The sequence below is a fragment of the Lichenostomus cassidix genome, chromosome 1 (genome assembly GCF_008360975.1).
Source record: "Lichenostomus cassidix isolate B80296 chromosome 1, HeHo_3.0, whole genome shotgun sequence".
Lineage (NCBI taxonomy): Eukaryota > Metazoa > Chordata > Aves > Passeriformes > Meliphagidae > Lichenostomus > Lichenostomus cassidix.
Window position 1 is genome coordinate 98,612,531 of NC_139479.1, and position 19,248 is coordinate 98,631,778.

Below are 19,248 nucleotides of genomic sequence, written 5' to 3' on the forward strand. Positions count from 1 at the left end.
AATAATCCTATGTTTTTTACTGAGACAGGCATTGTTTTGGAAAAGGTTGCATAAGAGAAAATTATTGTAGCCCCTCAGACTTCAACCATGAATCTATGACGTATTTTACTGTCTACATGCTCACTCATTTCATCTACTCTTTTAAGAGGCTTCTATGCTGTGTGGGTTGCTTTGGAGGGAGTAACCAGTCATGTCTCTGCCCTGCAAGAAGAGATTGCAGTGAAGAGCAGTAATGTGCTTTGCTGGCATTAACAGACCTTCAGTTCCACAGATTTCACTATTTTCCTTCTATGTTGGTTTGTGGGTTTGAGAGCAGTACAGCTTTGTTTGTGTTCTTTGGGTTTCCTGTGTGACTACACCTGTACAGAATATTTGATGCAAAAACAGCAAAAGAAAGGCCAGTCATAGGAAAGTATGCCATATATAAATTGGAGGCCCTTGGACCATGTCTTAGGGAGGCTGTGCAGGTGCTGAACCTCTCCCACAGAATGGGTCCTGAGCTTGTTTGTTTCCTTTCATGCACTGTTGTGATTGTGTGGTTTCACTGCATTATTTAACCTAGCACTGGCTCTTTCCAGTCATATATTGAGTGCACAGGGTGAATCAGGAGACTGCTCTGCTCCCAGGGAACAAGGGACAGGACAAGAGAAAACAGCCTCAAGTTTCCTTCAGTGCCAGGGGAGCTTTAGATTAGGCATTACAAAAAAAGGGTTGTCAACTTTTGGAACAGGCTCCTCAGGGAAGTGGCTGAGTCACTATTCCTGAAGTTTTCAAAAGCCACATGGATATAGCACTTGAGGACACTGTTTTAATAGTGAACATGGAGGTGGTGCTGGGTTGATGGTTGGACTTGAGGATCTTAAAGGTCTTTTCCAACCTTAATTCCATGATTCAAGGCATGCTAGTACTGTCCTGAAATCTTCTGGGCAATAGCATGGTGACTGTGTTCCCTTTTATTCAATTTTACAAGGATACTGCTAGAGTAACCTAGATGAAGAGTACTCATCTATGAGATGGTATCTGCTTTCAGATCAGTTAGTGACCTTGCAAATAAGTAATTATAATAAGCAAAGTGATGCGATGGAGGCAATGCTGGAGTTTTAGCATCAGTAACTATGAAACAATACAGCTTGTTCCCTACTCTGTCTTTTCAGTTAGACTTTTTCAATGCCAGTGTTAAATCCTTTCCATTCTCTCCTACTCAAAACAAAATGTCAAGGAATTTCTCCTCTGGAAGCCTAGCACTACCTGTTAAAAATACAGACCAGTTATCAACAGCTAAAAATCTAAAAAAATAGCTGTTGAGGCACAGCCAATTGAGTACGCTACAAACTCGGCATCTGAAAATTTATACTATTAATTTCTAAAAGTTAATCACACACAGGAAGACACAGCAAACAGGAAGACACAGAGACTACAGAGATTGACAAAATTTATTTTTTTACCCGCTTTTATTTACTTTGCAAAGAAACCCACCACCATCCAAACTGGAACATACTAGTCCAAGCTGGAATATACCAGTATGCTACCACTGATAAAAAAAGAAAATGCATGAAAAAGATTTATACTTGAAGACTATTAAATTCTGATACATCTGCATGTTCACTGAAGAGCCCTTATTCTTCTAGGACAGTGGAAGAACAGTGGACATTCAGTGATAGCCGATTTGCCAGCTCATGAAGACAAACAAGGATTGATCAGTGTGTCTGCCTTCTCTTTAAAAGCCAATCAGCAATAAATAGATGGTGTCAGTCATTTGCATGCAGGAATGATTGTGCTCTCTGCTTAGTTTGAGTTTTCATGATTTCAGGCTACTGGATGGCTGAGGAGTTTTGGGAAAAAGAGACTTTGAAAGGTGAAAAGTTGAGTTTGCTAGAACAGGCTATGTTTAAATTTTATGCTTTAACAGGTTATCACCATAGTTTCATGCCTTAATGTCTAACAGCAACAACATTCTTCTTTGCCCACAAAAGGGACTATTATGAACGCATTATAATGAAAAATCAAGTTTTTATACCACCTATGTTATATTCAGCTTGTTATATTAAGAGGTATCACCTGGGTTAATTACGTAACACCATGTTAGAATATGCCTCAAATAAGGTTTTAATTAACTATGCTGTGGCTTAAACACCCCTTTACAGACATAACTCTGCATTTTTTCTGAAATTTTTAATATATCTTAAAAATATACCAATTAAAATAAATTATTGTTATATATTTCTTTATATCAAAGAAGAATCTTCAAACTTACAAAAAACCAGTCCAGAGGTAAATATGTATCATATTCCACTAGTGAAGAATTTAAAGTAACTGACATTATTTCCAAATAGTTAGCTTCTTTCAACATACGGTTTATTGCCTGCTCTTCACTTGTTATTTAGCTCACAGAAAGAAGAAAGACGGTTTTGTTTCACAAGAATGTCTCTCGACAGAGTGGACAGGTGGATTTGTTACTGGATGAGAACCATTTGTACTGAAAAAGAGAAATACAGCTGTTTAATATACAAAGGCAAGCTGAGCATCAGAAACACTGGTACAGCACCAATAGTAACCATTATTTGCCAGGGATCTGTGTTATTAAACTGTGCCAGGGGAGGTTTAGACTGGACATTAGGAAGAAGTTCTTCACAAAAAGAGTGATTTGGCATTGGAATGGGCTGCCCAGGGAGGTAGTGGAGTCACTGTCCCTGGAGATGTTTAAGAGAAGACTGGATGTGGCACTTAGTGCCATGGTCTAACTGACCAGGTGGTCTTAGGTCATAGGCTGGACTCAATCTCAAAGGTGTTTTCTAACCTAGCTAATTCTGTGATTCTGTGAATATAACTATGAAAACATTAACTATACTTTAAAAAAATTCAAAAAGAAACAGTAAAAAACCCCTTTTCACTTGTGTATTTTTCACTTGTATATATACACATGTGGTTGTACATACACGTATTAGACACAGACTGTGGAGCAGCGCCTCTTTCATTACCTGCCCTTACATCTTAGCACAAAATCCACATAAATAATTTATGAGTTCAAGTAATCCCAGATACTCCAATGACAAAGTGGAAAATTGATGGTACTACAATAGAAGTTTCTGGTTTAAACTATATGGATAGTTTAAACCAGAAACTGGTTGGATGGGGCTTGGAGCAACCTGGTCTAGTGGAAGATGTCCGTGCCCATGGCTGGGGATTGGAACTGGATGAGCTTCAAGGTTCCTTCCAACCCAGACCGTTCTATAATTCTATGATATTCTGCCTTTTTAAAAATATTTACTCCAGGTACTTACCAAGCAAGCTGAATGAAACTTCTTCTTGCATGTTCTGCAAGCTTTTTTGGGAAGAGAATAGTTTGAACCATGAATGACTGAAAAACAGATCATACAATCTTCAACGCCTTCAAAACGTTTATCCACGTTATTTTTCCACAAAGATAAGCCTTCCATAATACTTCCATTCTAATAGAGGAAAAAGAGCTGTTAATACTATAGAATTCCTTTGATCTATTCCTGTTGTATTCATAAAAACATGAACGAAACAAAGCCTGAAGGATTTATAATCTGAAATTACACACAATACATGCAGTGAATAATTTATGACAGTCTAATCCAAAGAAATGTAGTGTTCATCAGAGCAGGAAGAGTGCATTCAGGAGCACTTATAAGGGGATTTTGAAATTTTCAATCACTGCTTTGTTTTGCTCTAATCACAGATGATGCAACTTCAGCAAACATCAGTCTTTTAGAGAATTCAATGAACTGGGTTTTTGGTTTTGATTTTTTTGTTGTTGTTTGTGGTTTTTTTCAAATTGTAGTTGAGACAGTACTGTCACACAGGGCAAACACTGGCCATGTCTCAAGAGATCTAAATATTCAACTTGTTCTGGATTTAACAGGACCGAGTAGGCTGATTGTTTTACTTCCGTTTCTGTATCTGGAGAAAAGCAGATGGTAAGACTGACCCACTTCTATGAAGGCCTTTGCGATGAGATCTCTGTATCTGATGAGATCTGTTACACAGATCTATGCAATACTGCTTTACTGAGAATGTTTTTCTGCTATAAGGACTTTTTAAGTTTTCAAAACTAGGAGGTTTCTTTAAATTCACCTGATGTGTAAGATATGTGCTTAACTGTAGCATCCAATTGCGCCACTGCTGTACAGCCACACCAACCCTCTTTCCACTCTCAACTGTAATGGATCCAAGTGGATAATTTGATGGAAGCTGTATTATTAGTTCAATAAATATATCATCAACAGAATAGGTTGCAATGACTTCTCGTGCTGCAGACCGAGCTTTTACCTGTGAAGAAAATACACGTATTAAAAAATGCCACAGAGATACTCACCATCTCTAGTCTTTGTGTGTGTATATATATACATGCACATATATATATATAAAAAAAGTATAAATACATTACTATATACATTTAAAAATTTTCTTAGATCAGTTAAGATCTTGTTTTCAAATAAAACAAAAATCTATTCATATCTTGGCAAACTAAAAAGAAAATACCAGCCACTTTTCGATCTACTCATTGATTACATTTTTTAATAAACCAAAAAGTAGTATATTGATAGCAGTACCTTCCACTTACGTCCTCAACTTCTTCCACATCCTAAAACCCATTCTTTCATTTTCCAAACATCAATTCAATATATTGATACTAAGAAAAATTATGTTTCATCAGTCATTTAGAACAATAAAAATGCAATCATATGAAACACTCAGAACCACAGTCTGGTTCTGAGAAGTAAAATTTATTGAAATGTTTGCAAAAAACTCAAGTAAATAAAAAGAAAGGACAAAAAGTGTTACTCACTGTCATGCCATTAAATAGTTGTGTGCTAGTCTGAACAGAAGATATTTCCTGGGAGGAGAGGACACTGCTGACATATTTGCTTGTGAATTTATCCACAACATTGAAGACACGTTTCTCACAGCTATTCCACCACAGCCTCACCATGGCTGGCAGGTCTTTCAGCGTTATATGGTACACAGAGCAGGCCAAGTGTGGGATCTGGGATGACAGCACCCCTGTCCCTGGAACGGAAAGGAAAGGTGTTGAAATCCTCTTAACACATTAATCATAGATGATGGTGCCTCCAAACCACAAAAATTCCTCCACATACAAAAATTCTGATCCAAATGTAACTGTGGCAACTGGAATTTCATGTACATTTTCCTATTATTGCTACTCTAAGGGCTTGTTTAACTCAGTCCTTCTTCACCAGGAGGGTTTCTTTGTTCCTCAGCCTGACACGTCACAACTCAGAATTCGCCTTCTAATTTAGAGACGTAACTCCAGGTGGACACCAGAAATCAACAATAATTTTATATTGTAGAAATCACAAAACACTCACTTTGGAGTGAATGAACAATACGGTGTTTGGAGAACAGCTGAGCTTTGCAGGTATGTATAGAAATGGCCTCAAGTTCCATCAACAGAAGTTCAGGTTGGGTATTAGGAAAAAATTCTTTGCTGAAGGAGTGGATAAGCATTGGAACAGGCTGCCCAGAGAAGTGGTGGAATCACCATTGCTGGAGGTGTTCAAAAAACAAGCAGATAGAACACTTTGTGATACAGTTTAGGGGGAACGGTGGTGCTCAGCCAAAGGGTGAACTTGGATGACCCCAGGGATCTATTCCATCTTAATGATTATATGATGAGATAAGGGAAATCTTTCCTTTGCGATGTCATGTTAGTAATTCTTCCTTACTGTCATCCAGATAAATTGTTCTGCAACATACAGTGATGTCCAAGCAAAAAAGTAAGAAATGGAAACCCCATTTCTTTGCTTACACCTACACAGGTATGTAAAATAAAAATTTCAATGAAGGGACTTTGAAAACCACTTCTGTTTTTCATGTTTCTTAGCTAAAAAAAGCAGTATATCTTCTCTCATCATCATTGATTAACTGGGTCTTCTGAACACCATGACAAAAATAACACACAATTTAACATCTCAAACGTTTAAAAATATATCTTAAAAGTATTTCTCAATTTTTTGAATTTATATATTGAAATACAAGAAAACACAGAAATTCTATTTAGTATTAAAGTATTTATGTCTAGAAGCAATGGTCCCAGAATAGATCACACATTTTTAGTGTTTTAGAGTCTTTACATTCAGGATTCAATAGTAGCAATGTAATCCTGTTTTTTGTTTTTCTTGATTTTTCTGATAAACATGTCAACTTTGATTAAGTTTCAAATGGGGAGTGTTAGCCAAAGATTTTTTAATACATATATGAATTTGTCTCTCTGTGTATCTGTTTTATAGGTAAGATTTTCTAAATAAGTATTTTTAAGCAAAAAAGCGTATTTAAATATAACAACTCTCTCAAATGCACAAATACAATTTTTACTAACCTTTGACATCTAAATGAAGCTCTTCAGTAAAGAAGGTTTTTGTGTCCTTATTTGGAACTTCTGAAATTGGCCCAGAAAAGATAGGGTTTTCAGGCATAAGCCTGAACAAGTGATAAAGCAGTTTGTTCAGGCTTTTAGTTCTTCTAAGGTATTGTGAGTAGAGAACTCGCAGCTGGCAGCATTAAAAAAAAATCACAAAAAAACCAAAACACAGTAAATACAGCTTACTCTGTAAATAATACAAATATGTCCTTGCAGGGGGGAAGAGCAACACTGTGGTTCAAAACTAGTGTTTAGAAGACCAGTTTAGTTCTCTGCACCATTTTGAATTATTAGATCATAATATGTACCAGGCTTGTTTGAAAATGCAAGAAAGAGTCATCTTTTAATGAATCTTAATTCTTCATTGCTCTAATTCTACCATCCTCAACTACAGTGGTGCAGAAAATTAAGTCTACTGATGCTTTCAGAATTTCAATGATTTCACAAAAACAAGGGATAAGAAGTTACATATTTAAAAAAATAAAAAGGCTAGATGAAACTTCGAGATTGAAACTAAATAAGTATGTTAAGAAATTTAGTTGAAAAGACTCCAAATATATACCTGAGAAGAAGCTGCTTTAAAGAAAGCTAATGTTAACTTCCAAGTGAGAAGATATCCTAGAACAAGGCAGAACTCATCACTCAGGGGCTGAATAACTGCAAATTCTCCAACCGGAATGCATTCCAGGATGTTTTCTAGCAAGAGTTCTTGAGTGGCCAGGATAGACATAAGAGCTGCTGGAGGTGATCTATGGAAAAATGTTATCTGGAATAGTAAACTCAAATCTTGAGCACAGCATGAACTGAATTTAGCCTTCCTAGAAAGTTCGTAGCCTTCCTAGAAAGTCATGAAAGTAAAGCCATGCAGGCAAAACATAAAATGAGCATTTTATTACAGGAATATTTACCCTTTTTTTTTTTTTTCCCTGAAAGGAATAATTGGTGTTTTTACCTTCTTAGAAGATAAATTTAACTGAATTCTGATCACTTCATCTGGAAGTGGTCTATGGCTGAGCTGATTTAACCTACACCATGGATAGCTGTTTTGCTTGCTTCCCCTGGAGTCACACCAAAAAAGGAGCAAATGAACAATGACGTAATCACTGTTGGCTCTGGGTTAGAAAATCTTTTGCGGCTCTGCAGTTAGGAAAGGTATTAATCACTGGGCTGAGGTTAAAAAGGAATTTTAACCAGTTACCATATTCTCTCTTCAAACTATAGACTTCACTGGATTCAAGCTGTATAAAACACACAGGGTAATTTTGTTCAGCTTCAAGTAACTGAAGTTACCTGCACAGGTGGACACATTCCGAATACAAGTAAAAATCTGCCAAGATTTTCCAATATAAGGCATATACATGGCATTTAGTCCAGTAACTGCACCTAAAAACAATTGCAAATACTGTCTCCAGCTTTAGTGCAAAGGCAGATAGAACCAAAATATTTAATATTTTAAATATTTATAACCCTATTGTCATAGCTATGTAATTTTTTCCTTTTAAAATTTCCTGCCTGACAACTACTCTGCTGCAAATTTCAATCTTATCACACATTTTAAAAATATAAAAAACAGCCTTATTAAAAGTGAGGGAAAAAATACACACAATGCCAGTTCCTCCTCTTCATCACCATAGGATTTGAGATCTTCATCATCAAATTTAGGCAATTCAGCCATTAATCTATAGAAATATGGAAAAGAAATCAGGTTTAATTTTTAAATAATTTTTAATAAACTGTTTTATATATGTGATGCATAGTTCTTTGCTTATCAATGTTAACTTTACTGACAGGCAACAAAATAATGGCAATTATTCCTTAACAACATAGAATCTTTAAGAGACGCATCACCATCGCAAAGATGGCTCATGAGTGACAGCCAGCGAGCATGTCTCCTTGCTCATTCTCTTCCAGACCTCCAACTTTTCCTGAGTCATGCTAAAATAAAATTCTCTATCAGAATAAAGCTATTGCAACTTTATGCCTCGGTATAAGTGAAAGATAATGGTAGCTGGCTTGAGCCATCTGCCTTGCAATCTGTATTTTGGGGAGTCAAATGCACATACTATTTTTCAAATTCTGTATTGTTTCCTCAGGTATTACAATGATCCAAGAAGTTCACAAGAATACTACCTATTTATATTCACTTTCTTACCTAAATTAGTGAAAATAAAAAGGTCATATTATTTAATGGTAGTGTTAGGCCCAGATCAAACCTGGAATATTTCAGTATACATTTTAGGACTCTGTGAGTACTAAAATGAGGGCTAAAAATAAATACCTTTATAATTATTAAGTATATTAATACAATTAACTTCAGCATTCATAGCTGTATACAGAGTCCTCAAAACAACCCACAAATTGCCCAGTTAAGGATTTTCTCCCATAATGGAACATGATTTTGCTACAAGTGCATATTCTATAGCACATTAAAAACAAAATGCTCAGGGGTTTTGAGAGGTGACGGGAGTGAGAAATTTGTTGCTTCTTACTTATGCAGCATATGGTAGACAGAAACCTGTACAGGTCGAGCCCGGAAAAGCAACAATGGGGAGAGTGTGTTCAGCAGAGTCTGGAGTTTATCTGGAAGATTTGTCTTCTGGCCTGCAACAAACTTCGGTGGCAGCTTATGGTTTAACAACTGGTCCTTTGAGATGTAAGTTAGAGCTTCACCCAAAGATGTTAACACAGAGTTCTGAAAAGAGCCTTCTGATGCATTTTTGGTTTCTCCTGTTTAAAAGAAGACAAGCTGTGAGGAAGAATGTGTGGATGACACCGTAAATACGCTCTGCCGGAAACAACTCACAACTGCACTTAGCTGGTTCCATCTAATCTTAATACCCATGTTAAGTGCAATTACTTTACTAATTAGCATGTAAGTGTTAAAAAACCTGAGTTGCTATAAACTATATTGACATAATATTCCTATAAATTCAAAATATGACCAGTTCTATTTCAGAACAGCCTGGCTGTTACTCCCTTGTCATATACTTGCCTGTGATTTTCACCAACAAAGGTAACAGCAAACTGTGAATTCCCTCAGAAAAGAATTCTTTCCATTCACTGACCAAGTTCTTTGGAAGATTTGCAGTAGTGTCAGGAGCTGCAGCCTCAAAGTAAGCGCTAAGGGCAGATGCCAAGTCACAACTGACACAAGCAAAAATCTGCACAAGCGGGACATGATACAGCAAACGGCTTTCGCTTGTTGTCTAGGAGGAAATAAACAAAGAGGAAGATTCCTTAACCATAAATTTGCTTTAAAATATGCTTCATATTCCCTGTCTACACCAGAAAGTGTAATTTCAAAGAAGATCCAATGGCAAGGACCATTTCAAAATTATTTTGGGGCAAGGAGGTGTGTTTAAAAATAGAATTTGTACTTTAGCAAGATTTCCTGAAATAAATTTTCAAGTCTAACCAACATTTAAAACCATAGATTGTTTCCATTATATAACCTTCTTTATAATGGCAAAAAGGCAATTAAATTGACAACATGCTAAAACTGGAAATTATTGAAGTGGTTGTCAGGAGACTATTTTCTCTCTTCCAATGCATCTGCTTCTTTTTATTTTTGTCCTCAAAAAGGAAAATCAACTAAAAATATTCCCAAGTACTTAAGTCTACACAACATGATTTTTTTTAAAGTTTGTTGGTTGTTTGTTTTTAAATAAAATATATAGTTCTGAGGCACATACAGTATATGTAAGATTAATCCTGAGACCAAGAAAAGTCATATGAAGTTTCCAGCCTGCCCTTCTAAGTGCATAGGAGAGTGAGAGATTCTGTATCTTCATTTGACTAATCAGGAAGTAGTCAGCTGACTATTGACACTGAGCTGTTTCCTAACAGCATTAGAATGTAACTTAGATGCTTCATGGAATCAGTTAGATACTGAAATGCAGATACTGCTTTTTATTCAGTTAATTTTGATGTATCATTTTAGACTGTGTCTTAAAGGAATATTATTTCTCAACATAGAGACCTACAGCAGACATATTTCAAAATCATTTGCCAATTACCAATGTCATTATTAAATACCATATTACTTGAAGGTGAGCTGATTTCCTCTCCATTGACAAAAAGAAACAGGAGAGTATTATTGCTTGTGCTTTTAAACCACATATGACCTTTGTCCAAAGTCCAACATAAACAGGCTTTTGTGCAATTCTTTTTAACATTGTGTCAAGTATTTGGTATGCTGAGATTACAGTGTCCTTGCCATATGCAGGGAATAAACAAAAAGGTAAGTACATCAAAAGTGAAGATGCTTCTATATTACCTCTAACCAAGCCAGCATGGAGCACATCAAAAAGTCCCACTCATTATCAGCCAAAGGAGCTGTGGAATATTTCAGCAACAAAGGAAGGTAACGCATCATCTCAATGTTGAAACCAAGCAACTGAGCACTTGTTTCTTTCAGATTGCTGTAATAAAATTACCAAAAAGCTTACATAGCTTCATGTTGTAGACATGAGTATTTATATTCTTGCCTTCACTCCTCCTCACAGGACAAATTTGTCTGGCACCACCACCCTCTGCCCTATGTGCTTTCAATACTCTGTCTTTCAAAGGTAGAGTGCTACATTAGCTGCCAAGTCTAAATAAAGATTCCTAAATTACAGATTCATAAATGTGTACAATTTACACATTTGCTCAAACAATATACTTCCATGAACTATGAATTTAGCAATTTTCATTAAATCAATACAAGAAAAATAATCATTTTAAGGTACTAACTTAGGAAAAAATAATAGCCCTCAAGTGTGCAAACATTGTACATTATAGGTTTAGACTATTAGGAAGAAATTCTTCCCTGTGAGGGTTCTGAGGCCTGGGCACAGGCTGCCAGAGGAGCTGTGGCTGCTCCATTCCTAAAGTGTTCAAGGCCAGGTTGGACAGGGCTTGGAGCAACCTGGTGTAGTGGAAGGTGTCCCGGCCCATGGCAAGGGGTGGAACTGGATAAACTTTAAGGTCCCTTCCAACCCAGACCACTCTATAGTTTTATGATTATTTTGAAACTTCGTTGCCTGAATTTTCCTCACTATAGTCAAGACAAATAAATCTCAGTGTATTTTCACTCCTTGCTGGAAGCTTTTCAAGTTACATTTCTGGGTCCAGAATTTTAAAAGACATACAATACATCGAAGTCTGGTATGCAAGTTTTCTTCCTGCTGTCAAAATAAGCAATTAGAACTTGGAAATTAATATCCAGCAACACCTACAAAAGCTGGTCGGTTCTGAATGCATTTGAAAATAGTTGACATCTTTCAAAAGCATTTAAAAAGCTCCTTAGTTTCCCAGCCTTCAACCATCCAGGTAATTTTCTGCCGTATGAGTAATTAAATACCTAATAACAGGTATATTAAACCAAGGGTTCTACAAAAGCTTAAATACATAGTATCAGAGCAGTAGATGGCAGCTATACAGATTCATTTTGTTTGAATTAATAACTAGTCTGTATTTTTAAACTCTTGTTTTAGAAATTTAAAAAAAAAAGTCAAATTATCTCAAAGTTGCACCCACCAGCTAAAAAGAAAGCTGTCCTCATTATCATTCTTCCAAGATATTATGATTTTCAGTATTGCAGGTAATAGATGATCACAATCAATACTTCCATCCTTCAGGCAAGAGTTCAAAATGGAAAGACACCCAAATGCTCCTATAACACAATAAAAAATGTATACTCAATAGTCTTAATTATCAAGACAAAGCAAACATTAGAATGTGTGTCAACAGAACTTAACTTTAATCTCATAAAACTGTTTGGATAACACCTAAGATTTCTTCTTTGAACACTTAATCCACAGATGCCATTGTTAAATCAAAAAACTGTATCCAACCTAAACTTTAAAAAAAATACACCTCCTATAAGATTAAGTGATAGTTGATAAAATTAACAAAAAGGAAAAATACCAGCTAAAATCTACATCTCTTTGTGCTACTAAAAATGTAGTATGCTAAGTAATAATATGGACAGATAACTAAGGCACTGCAACTGAAAAGCTGTGAATTCTATTATTTTTGGGATGTTAATTGGAGTTCTAGTTGAAATGTTAATTTTTACTTCCATAGTGAAGTGCTACTGTTGCATTAGTACTGTTTTCCATTTTGAAGAAGAACTGCATTTATCTAGAGTTCTTAGAGAAAAGGAACATTTCCTACAAGCACAATGACAAAGAAATAAGGTAAAGTATTACATAGGCACAGCAAAATCAACCAAACAAACTCCTGCTTCACTTGAACAACTTTAGCACCATTTTCCTGATCTGAAAAGAAAGAGACCATTGAAATGGTAAGTCTACAACATATGTCCCACTCAATGTGGATTTGGTTATAAATGTTCTGCTCAGGAATCCCTAGAAAATTGAGAAGTAGTAGAAAGGAAATGCCTATTACAAATAAAAACCCTCTGCAGCAGGGGAGGAGTAAGGATACTTCTATTTTCTTCTGTTTAAAGTCTCACAGACACATTTGTTTGCCTCACTGATTCCCTTAGAAAGCCAGGAAGGCTTTCTTTCAACTAAGTTGAAAGAGTAGGAAACTACCACAGTAGAAAGATTTTTAAGATTCCCCCCCAGTTGTTGCATGACACTAACACTGACAATTTTTACACCTGAAAAACATCCATTTGAAGAACTCATCTGAAATCCTGAGAACACTGCCAAGGGACAGATGTCCACAGTTTAAAGTAACCAAAGATAGGGTTTTTTTCAATTTAAGTAACCACAGTCCTGCTAAAAAATAAAAAACCTACATTTTGGTTTCTATATAGACTGATCAGTAAGAGTGTGTGTAAAAATGCACAAAAGCAGTAAGGGACAAAACCGAAAGGAGTTTCCTCTTAAAGGACATCTAATTCATACAGGTAGAAGAATTAAATGTGAGCATTTCCAAATAACTTTCTTGAAAAGCAGCAAGTTTGTGGAAATATAGACCCAAATTAGGTGGCTGTATTCCAAGCAATATTATAACACATCTTAATCACCTCTTCAGTAATCTTCCACAGCTGCAGACAGTTAATGTAGTGCAGTTTTGAACTGGCACTGGAGGAGCTACTAGAAAATTATACGTAAACCGCAAAAGAGTTCTTGGCAAAGCCTCTAAAACAATCATGACCAGCTGACAATAGTAGTATTTTTGCATGCTGTGTAAAGCCTAAATGGTTCATTGAAAATTTTGATATTTACAGATGTGCTTATATATGATAAATCAAACTAGAAGTACAGCAACATCAAGATGCTTTTAATAATATCAGCCTAAATCTTTTACATCTAATCTTGTCCCAGGCAGTAGAGCTTGTACTTTCTGAATGAAGCAGAAAACTCCTATACCAAACAGTCTAGAAGAAATAGGCAAACTGAGAAAACATTTCTTTCTTGGAAAAGCAATATTATAGTGAAAATGTTTAATCTAAAAGCAAACATTATTACAAAACAATGTTCTTAAATTCTAATGAATTAGAGCTAGGTAAGAACATACTCACCATCAGTGCTGGAAAGCTCTGTCTGTGTACATGTCATAAGCTTGGCCACACAATGGAAGACAAGTTCTCTCTTTTCTTCCTCAGTTAAGAAATGTGAAAAACACTGAATTGTATGCAACCTGCCCTCTGTTAATGGAAGGAACCTATTCATACAAGCAAAACATCAAGAACTAAATGAACACAAAAACTCAACTAGGAAACAAAATACCAGTTGGTTCATGATATAACATCCTCTGACATAACTAACCCCACATGCTAAACCAAGTCTGACTTTTACATGCCATACGCAAGTATCACTTCACTTTCAGCCTTCAGTTGTCATTGTTCAGAATCAGCATAATTTCACACTACGAACATTCACAATAAACTGCAAGTTTATAGGCAACAGTATTCAGATACCCTTCTGTTGTCTTGAAAAGTTCTTTCCTCTCCCAGGATACAGCATTCTCAGCACACATCACTTTGGCCATGGTTAAGGACCAGAGTCTTCCATGTTCCTCTGATCTTCAAAGAAGAAGAAAGACCCTGGTTAATATATACAGATGCTCAGGGTTCACCACAAAAACATGTGGATGCATTTTGAATCAATACACAGACGGAAATATAGTGGCACTTTACACAATACAAACCGTGAATGCAGAGCTAAAAGTTGTTTCACTTGTTCTCACATACCTGTCAAATACAGTTTGCTGCAGGCTAGCTGTACTACTCAGAGTACTGAACTTCTCATATGTGACGTGCATCTCTTCTAACATATTAAGATATTCCAGAAGCAGATTAGGAGGATTCTCCAATTCTTCAATCCATTGTAAGGAGTACAACAGTTCTGCAACTAATTAAACAAAAGCTGTTGTTTACAAATGACTGCTGAATATACACAGTGCATAAGCAAGAAGTTTCAGATCACGTTTTTGTTAGGTTTTTTAATATGTTTTTAATGCATTAGAGGTACTATTTTTACACATAATCTCAGGTTCATCAGACCATGAACTGGATATTTGCCACTGTATCATAACATACAAGAGAAAAAAAGCTACAGGAATCTTTTCTAGATATCAAATAAATTTTAAAGTAAATTAAGCATGACATGACTCCTCTCTGTTCTCTCCTTTTTTAATGTATATTTCTTGTAGATAAGACAATTAGTATCTAAGTCCAGAAGAAAACCAAGCAAATTTGATTATATGAGCTAGCACGTGGTTTCTTCATTAGCTTACAAAGACCCACACTAAATAATTGCACTTCTCATCATGGTGAGACTTTTGGAGATAGAATTTGGTAATTTGAAAATGCTTCATTCAATCTGAGCACTCTAAAAATAAAAAGAAACTAGATTCCACCTCGAGGAATTAAGAAAAATTGTTGTCTCAAACTATCTTTACATTTGGCTAAACCCTCAAGGCAGGGATACAGTTCTCATTGCCCACTCATGCCAATGCACTGTGTGTTTTGCCAATAAACAAATTTGAAGTTCATTGAATAATCATACTTCCCCCCAAGTCAAAGCCCTGTTGAGATAAGATGTATATAACCAAAACAGGTCCCAGGAACATAAACAATACACTTGTGCATACTTCTAAAGGAGACCTGAACAAAAAGAAAAAACAGTAACAAAAGGTACAAGGGTAATTTCTCATACCTGTAATGCCAAACTTAAGCTATGCATTTCTAATTCTCAATTCAGGCTACAACTACTGTAGAATTAAACTCCTTTAAATTTTACCATTGTAACTTACTTGTATCATCAATTTTCTTTCTTTCAGCATCATCATTTCCATGGACTACACTATTTTCCAGTTCTAGTAGTACCATTTTACTTAATAAGGCGGAAGTGCAGAGATGGCCTGGAAGTTTAGTTGTGCCACACAGCTTGACACTTGATCCCAGAGGCTCACAATTCATACTAAGCCTTCCTTCCAAAAGGGGCTTGTGCATCCACTGTAATATGTGCATAAAAAGAGTATCAACAAATAATTGGCATTTCAATGATGCATAGAAGAGCTATGATCTGTTTAACCTTAAAAATTCAGACCTATTAAGAAATAACCACAAAACACACACATTGACATCAAAATCACAATGATGAGGATGACCCACTCCAGTATATTAAAAACCTAATTGCACCGCAGTAATTTGGAACTGCATTGCTGCCTTAGAAACAAATACATTTCTTTAGAACCCTATGTGTTTTACACTAAATTCTAGGTTTACTGGAGATTGGTGGCTGGACAGGAAATTTATGTCCTTCCCCACTCTCTACTCTATGTATGTCAGCATTCTGTTGATAGTCAGCACATCATCCCCTGCAGATATTGGTGTCTTTCACAATATTTATATTTTTGAAGAATTAACTTAGACATAAGAACATCTTCGCAACATATACAGTCAGATAAAATTCCTGAATTGCAAAGCAAGTTGCTGTGTTCCGTGCAGAAAATGGTAATTTCATGGATTTTTCTTTTCTCCGCTAATACTGGACGGGTCTACAAACATAGAGATTTCATCCTCTTCATGGACAGAGGCTGAAGAGAACCTCTGTACAAACATATGGTATTCATAAGTGCAGTGCCATGTAAAAAGAAAGAATGTCTACCACCCTAGGGGACAGAGGCTTGAGGAAAGATTGACCACCCTGTGCAATCCATTATCATTTCCATACCTCAGAGGACAGAGACTCATGCAATTTTCCCCACTCAGTTTTGTTTGGTGTGACATGCTCAACATAAGCTCTCACAAGATATCCAGACTGTCCATCAGCTTCCATGAGCTTCAACAACAAATCACTGACTGCAGAGATCAAAACCTGAAGACTGAGAAAAGGAGAAAACACTGCAAACAAGTTCCACACTATTCATTAAGAGCCACCTGCATATTTTCCATTGATGCAATGCTCAATACACGCTGTACCAGAGGTGGTTTAAGTTCTGCTCTACCCACAGCCTCCAAAAGGCTGAAAGGTCTCTCAGTAATACAGACGTCAATTAAATAAAGACTAGTATAGCACTGGTCCTGATTTGTTCTGGAGAACAACATATATGGAACAGACACATGCATCCCAATTACCTTTTAACGTCCAAGGAGGAAGACTGAACTTGGTTCTTGACCCACAGTGCAGCTTTAAGCAAAAAGGTGCTCTGCTTCTGAGTGCTCTGAAGCTGATGCACAAGTGAATTCACACCAGACATCCAAGTGTGTTTTAATTTGCATACAAGTAATTCTGTAGTAGGGAAAAGAAAAAACAGCAAAACAACAACAAATGGACAAGCAAAACCACCACAAACAAGTAAACTAATTACAACCTACAGCATAAAGCAATGATCACAAGTCTAGAGATCCTAAAGTAGAAAAACAATTCTCTTTTCTATGTGGTTACGTGCAAAAAGTATCAGGGGCACACACAGCTTTCTTGTTGCAGAACAATTTTCAATTAGCTCTGACACACAGGTAAGACAATTTAATTGAGAATAAGAGTGATGTTCCTATTGTCTGCTACCGTATGTCCACATGGTCTTCAAAACCACAGATTTTTCTCCCAAAATACTGAACATTCACAACATCAATAGTCATTTGTAAAGCAGCAGTGGTCTCCAAGCTAGTACTGTCCTACTTCACTTGTATGACAACATTGAAACATTGTATGTATTTGTATCGATGTCAGTAAACGCATGTACCATCTTAACACTCTCAAATTCTGCATTCAAAGAATATAAATCAGGATCTCAGTCTGAACATGAGATGCTGGTACAGAGAGGTATGGCTTCACAATTTGTCTGGGCAACTTGGCCAATATAAATGGTTTCAGAATACATATATGTTTCTGTAATGAAGTGATTGCAGCCATTTCTTCATAGACTCCCCAGATTGCAAAATGAACAAAAAATGTTCTTTTGATGTATTTCATAGACTTTAAATAACTTCTGTAACACTCCAAAAAGTGTGCAATATCACAACCTCAAAGCTGGCTGATACTAACACCAAAAAAACCTTCAAAATCCTTCTAAAGATGTACAGGACTTGATGCTTAGTAGCAACTATGGGCACTGTAAATTAAAGCACAAGTTTTCATATCAGTTATTGCTGCCAGTGTTCAATGTATGTGAACTCTGTATTCTATCATATATTTGAATCTGTTTCATGAAAAGAAAGAATTTAGATGTAATCACCACCTACAAAAAAGCTCGGTTGAAGTTCTTTTTCCAGATTACCTGTCAAGTGTGTTGCATCCTGCCTCTGAGCACACAATTGGAAGATGGTAAGGAGCAAGTCTTCTGAGGATGGCATTAGCAAACACCCTTTCACTGAGCTGAAAAAGCTTGAGGCCACATCACAGATGAAAGATACTGATGGTTCAGTATTTCCAGCTTCAGAAAGATCCTTAGCTTTAGACAGAGCTGCCTGAAGTTTATCAATAATCCTTTCGACAAAAGTTTCACCAATCAGAGATTCTATTGGGCAGAGGAAAAAGACAATATGCTTTGATTACCTGATAAACATGATCAGGCAAAGACATCATATTAATAGGGACTAATTTGGTTTATATTTACTAATTTTGAATGCAAAATAAAGTGCGAAGCAGTTTCAGTCTAATGGATACCTAAACTCTCTTATTTCACAGATACCAGCCAAAGTTTCACACCGCCAAGTATCCTTCCTCTAAACCAGCTGAAGCAGCTTTGAGAAAGATATATAAAACAGAGCAGGCGCAGAGTGATACCTCCCCCTATTATGCCCTCCTAGCTTCTGGCAACCAATTGTGAGCCCAAGATTTCACTGCACCACTGCATATAATCAACCCAAGCAGATCAATCTTCCATGAACCTGCTTAGTTCTTTTTTCACAGGATCCAAGCAGGCCAATTCCATTTATGCTCAAACTCCACAGTATCCTGTGGCAAGGAGTTCCCTCACTTAATCATAATCTGTATGAAAAAGTGTACTTTTCTCTTCCCTCAAGACTGCTATCTAAACATCTATTAGCAACTCAGGTTCTTCCACTGAATGAAACAATGATCAATTTCTCCCTACTTGCATTTTCTATATAAATTATGATTTTGTGGCTCTTTAGCACAACCCCATCCCTAACTGGCTTTGGATTTCTTAGTAATCTTTTGTATCAGTTATGCATGCAGTACCACAACACACTCCTATGGATCTGTGAAGTTTCAGTTCTAATTATTATGAATTAATAATTTATCAGAAACAATTATTTTCCTTTCAGCATTTATCCTTTTTCCCCTTTAATTCCTATCATCATAGGCTACTGATCCATGAAAGGCTCTTCCAATTCCCCCATGACAACTTACCTTGAGAAACTTAGGTACGTGGTCTCATTTAAAAAATCTTTTTGAAAGTTCACATACTCT

General features: G+C 36.3%; 1 protein-coding gene across 1 annotated transcript in view; it reads right to left on the reverse strand.

Annotated features, from left to right (window-relative positions):
- Positions 1–1,415: 1,415 nt before the first annotated feature.
- Positions 1,416–19,248, reverse strand: part of LTN1 (listerin E3 ubiquitin protein ligase 1) — a 30,927-nt gene continuing 13,094 nt past the window's right edge. The window contains exons 13-30 of the mRNA XM_085073470.1: positions 18,092–18,331; positions 16,950–17,103; positions 16,546–16,696; positions 15,623–15,824; positions 14,559–14,718; positions 14,286–14,390; positions 13,887–14,029; positions 11,927–12,062; positions 10,683–10,827; positions 9,399–9,612; positions 8,896–9,133; positions 8,011–8,085; positions 6,969–7,155; positions 6,365–6,536; positions 4,814–5,034; positions 4,099–4,293; positions 3,282–3,449; positions 1,416–2,476 (exon numbers count right to left, since the gene is read on the reverse strand). Of these exons, the coding sequence (XP_084929596.1) occupies positions 2,414–2,476; positions 3,282–3,449; positions 4,099–4,293; positions 4,814–5,034; positions 6,365–6,536; positions 6,969–7,155; positions 8,011–8,085; positions 8,896–9,133; positions 9,399–9,612; positions 10,683–10,827; positions 11,927–12,062; positions 13,887–14,029; positions 14,286–14,390; positions 14,559–14,718; positions 15,623–15,824; positions 16,546–16,696; positions 16,950–17,103; positions 18,092–18,331 (2,969 nt within the window). The 3' untranslated portion in view covers positions 1,416–2,413. The remainder of the gene's footprint in view (positions 2,477–3,281; positions 3,450–4,098; positions 4,294–4,813; positions 5,035–6,364; positions 6,537–6,968; positions 7,156–8,010; positions 8,086–8,895; positions 9,134–9,398; positions 9,613–10,682; positions 10,828–11,926; positions 12,063–13,886; positions 14,030–14,285; positions 14,391–14,558; positions 14,719–15,622; positions 15,825–16,545; positions 16,697–16,949; positions 17,104–18,091; positions 18,332–19,248) is intronic.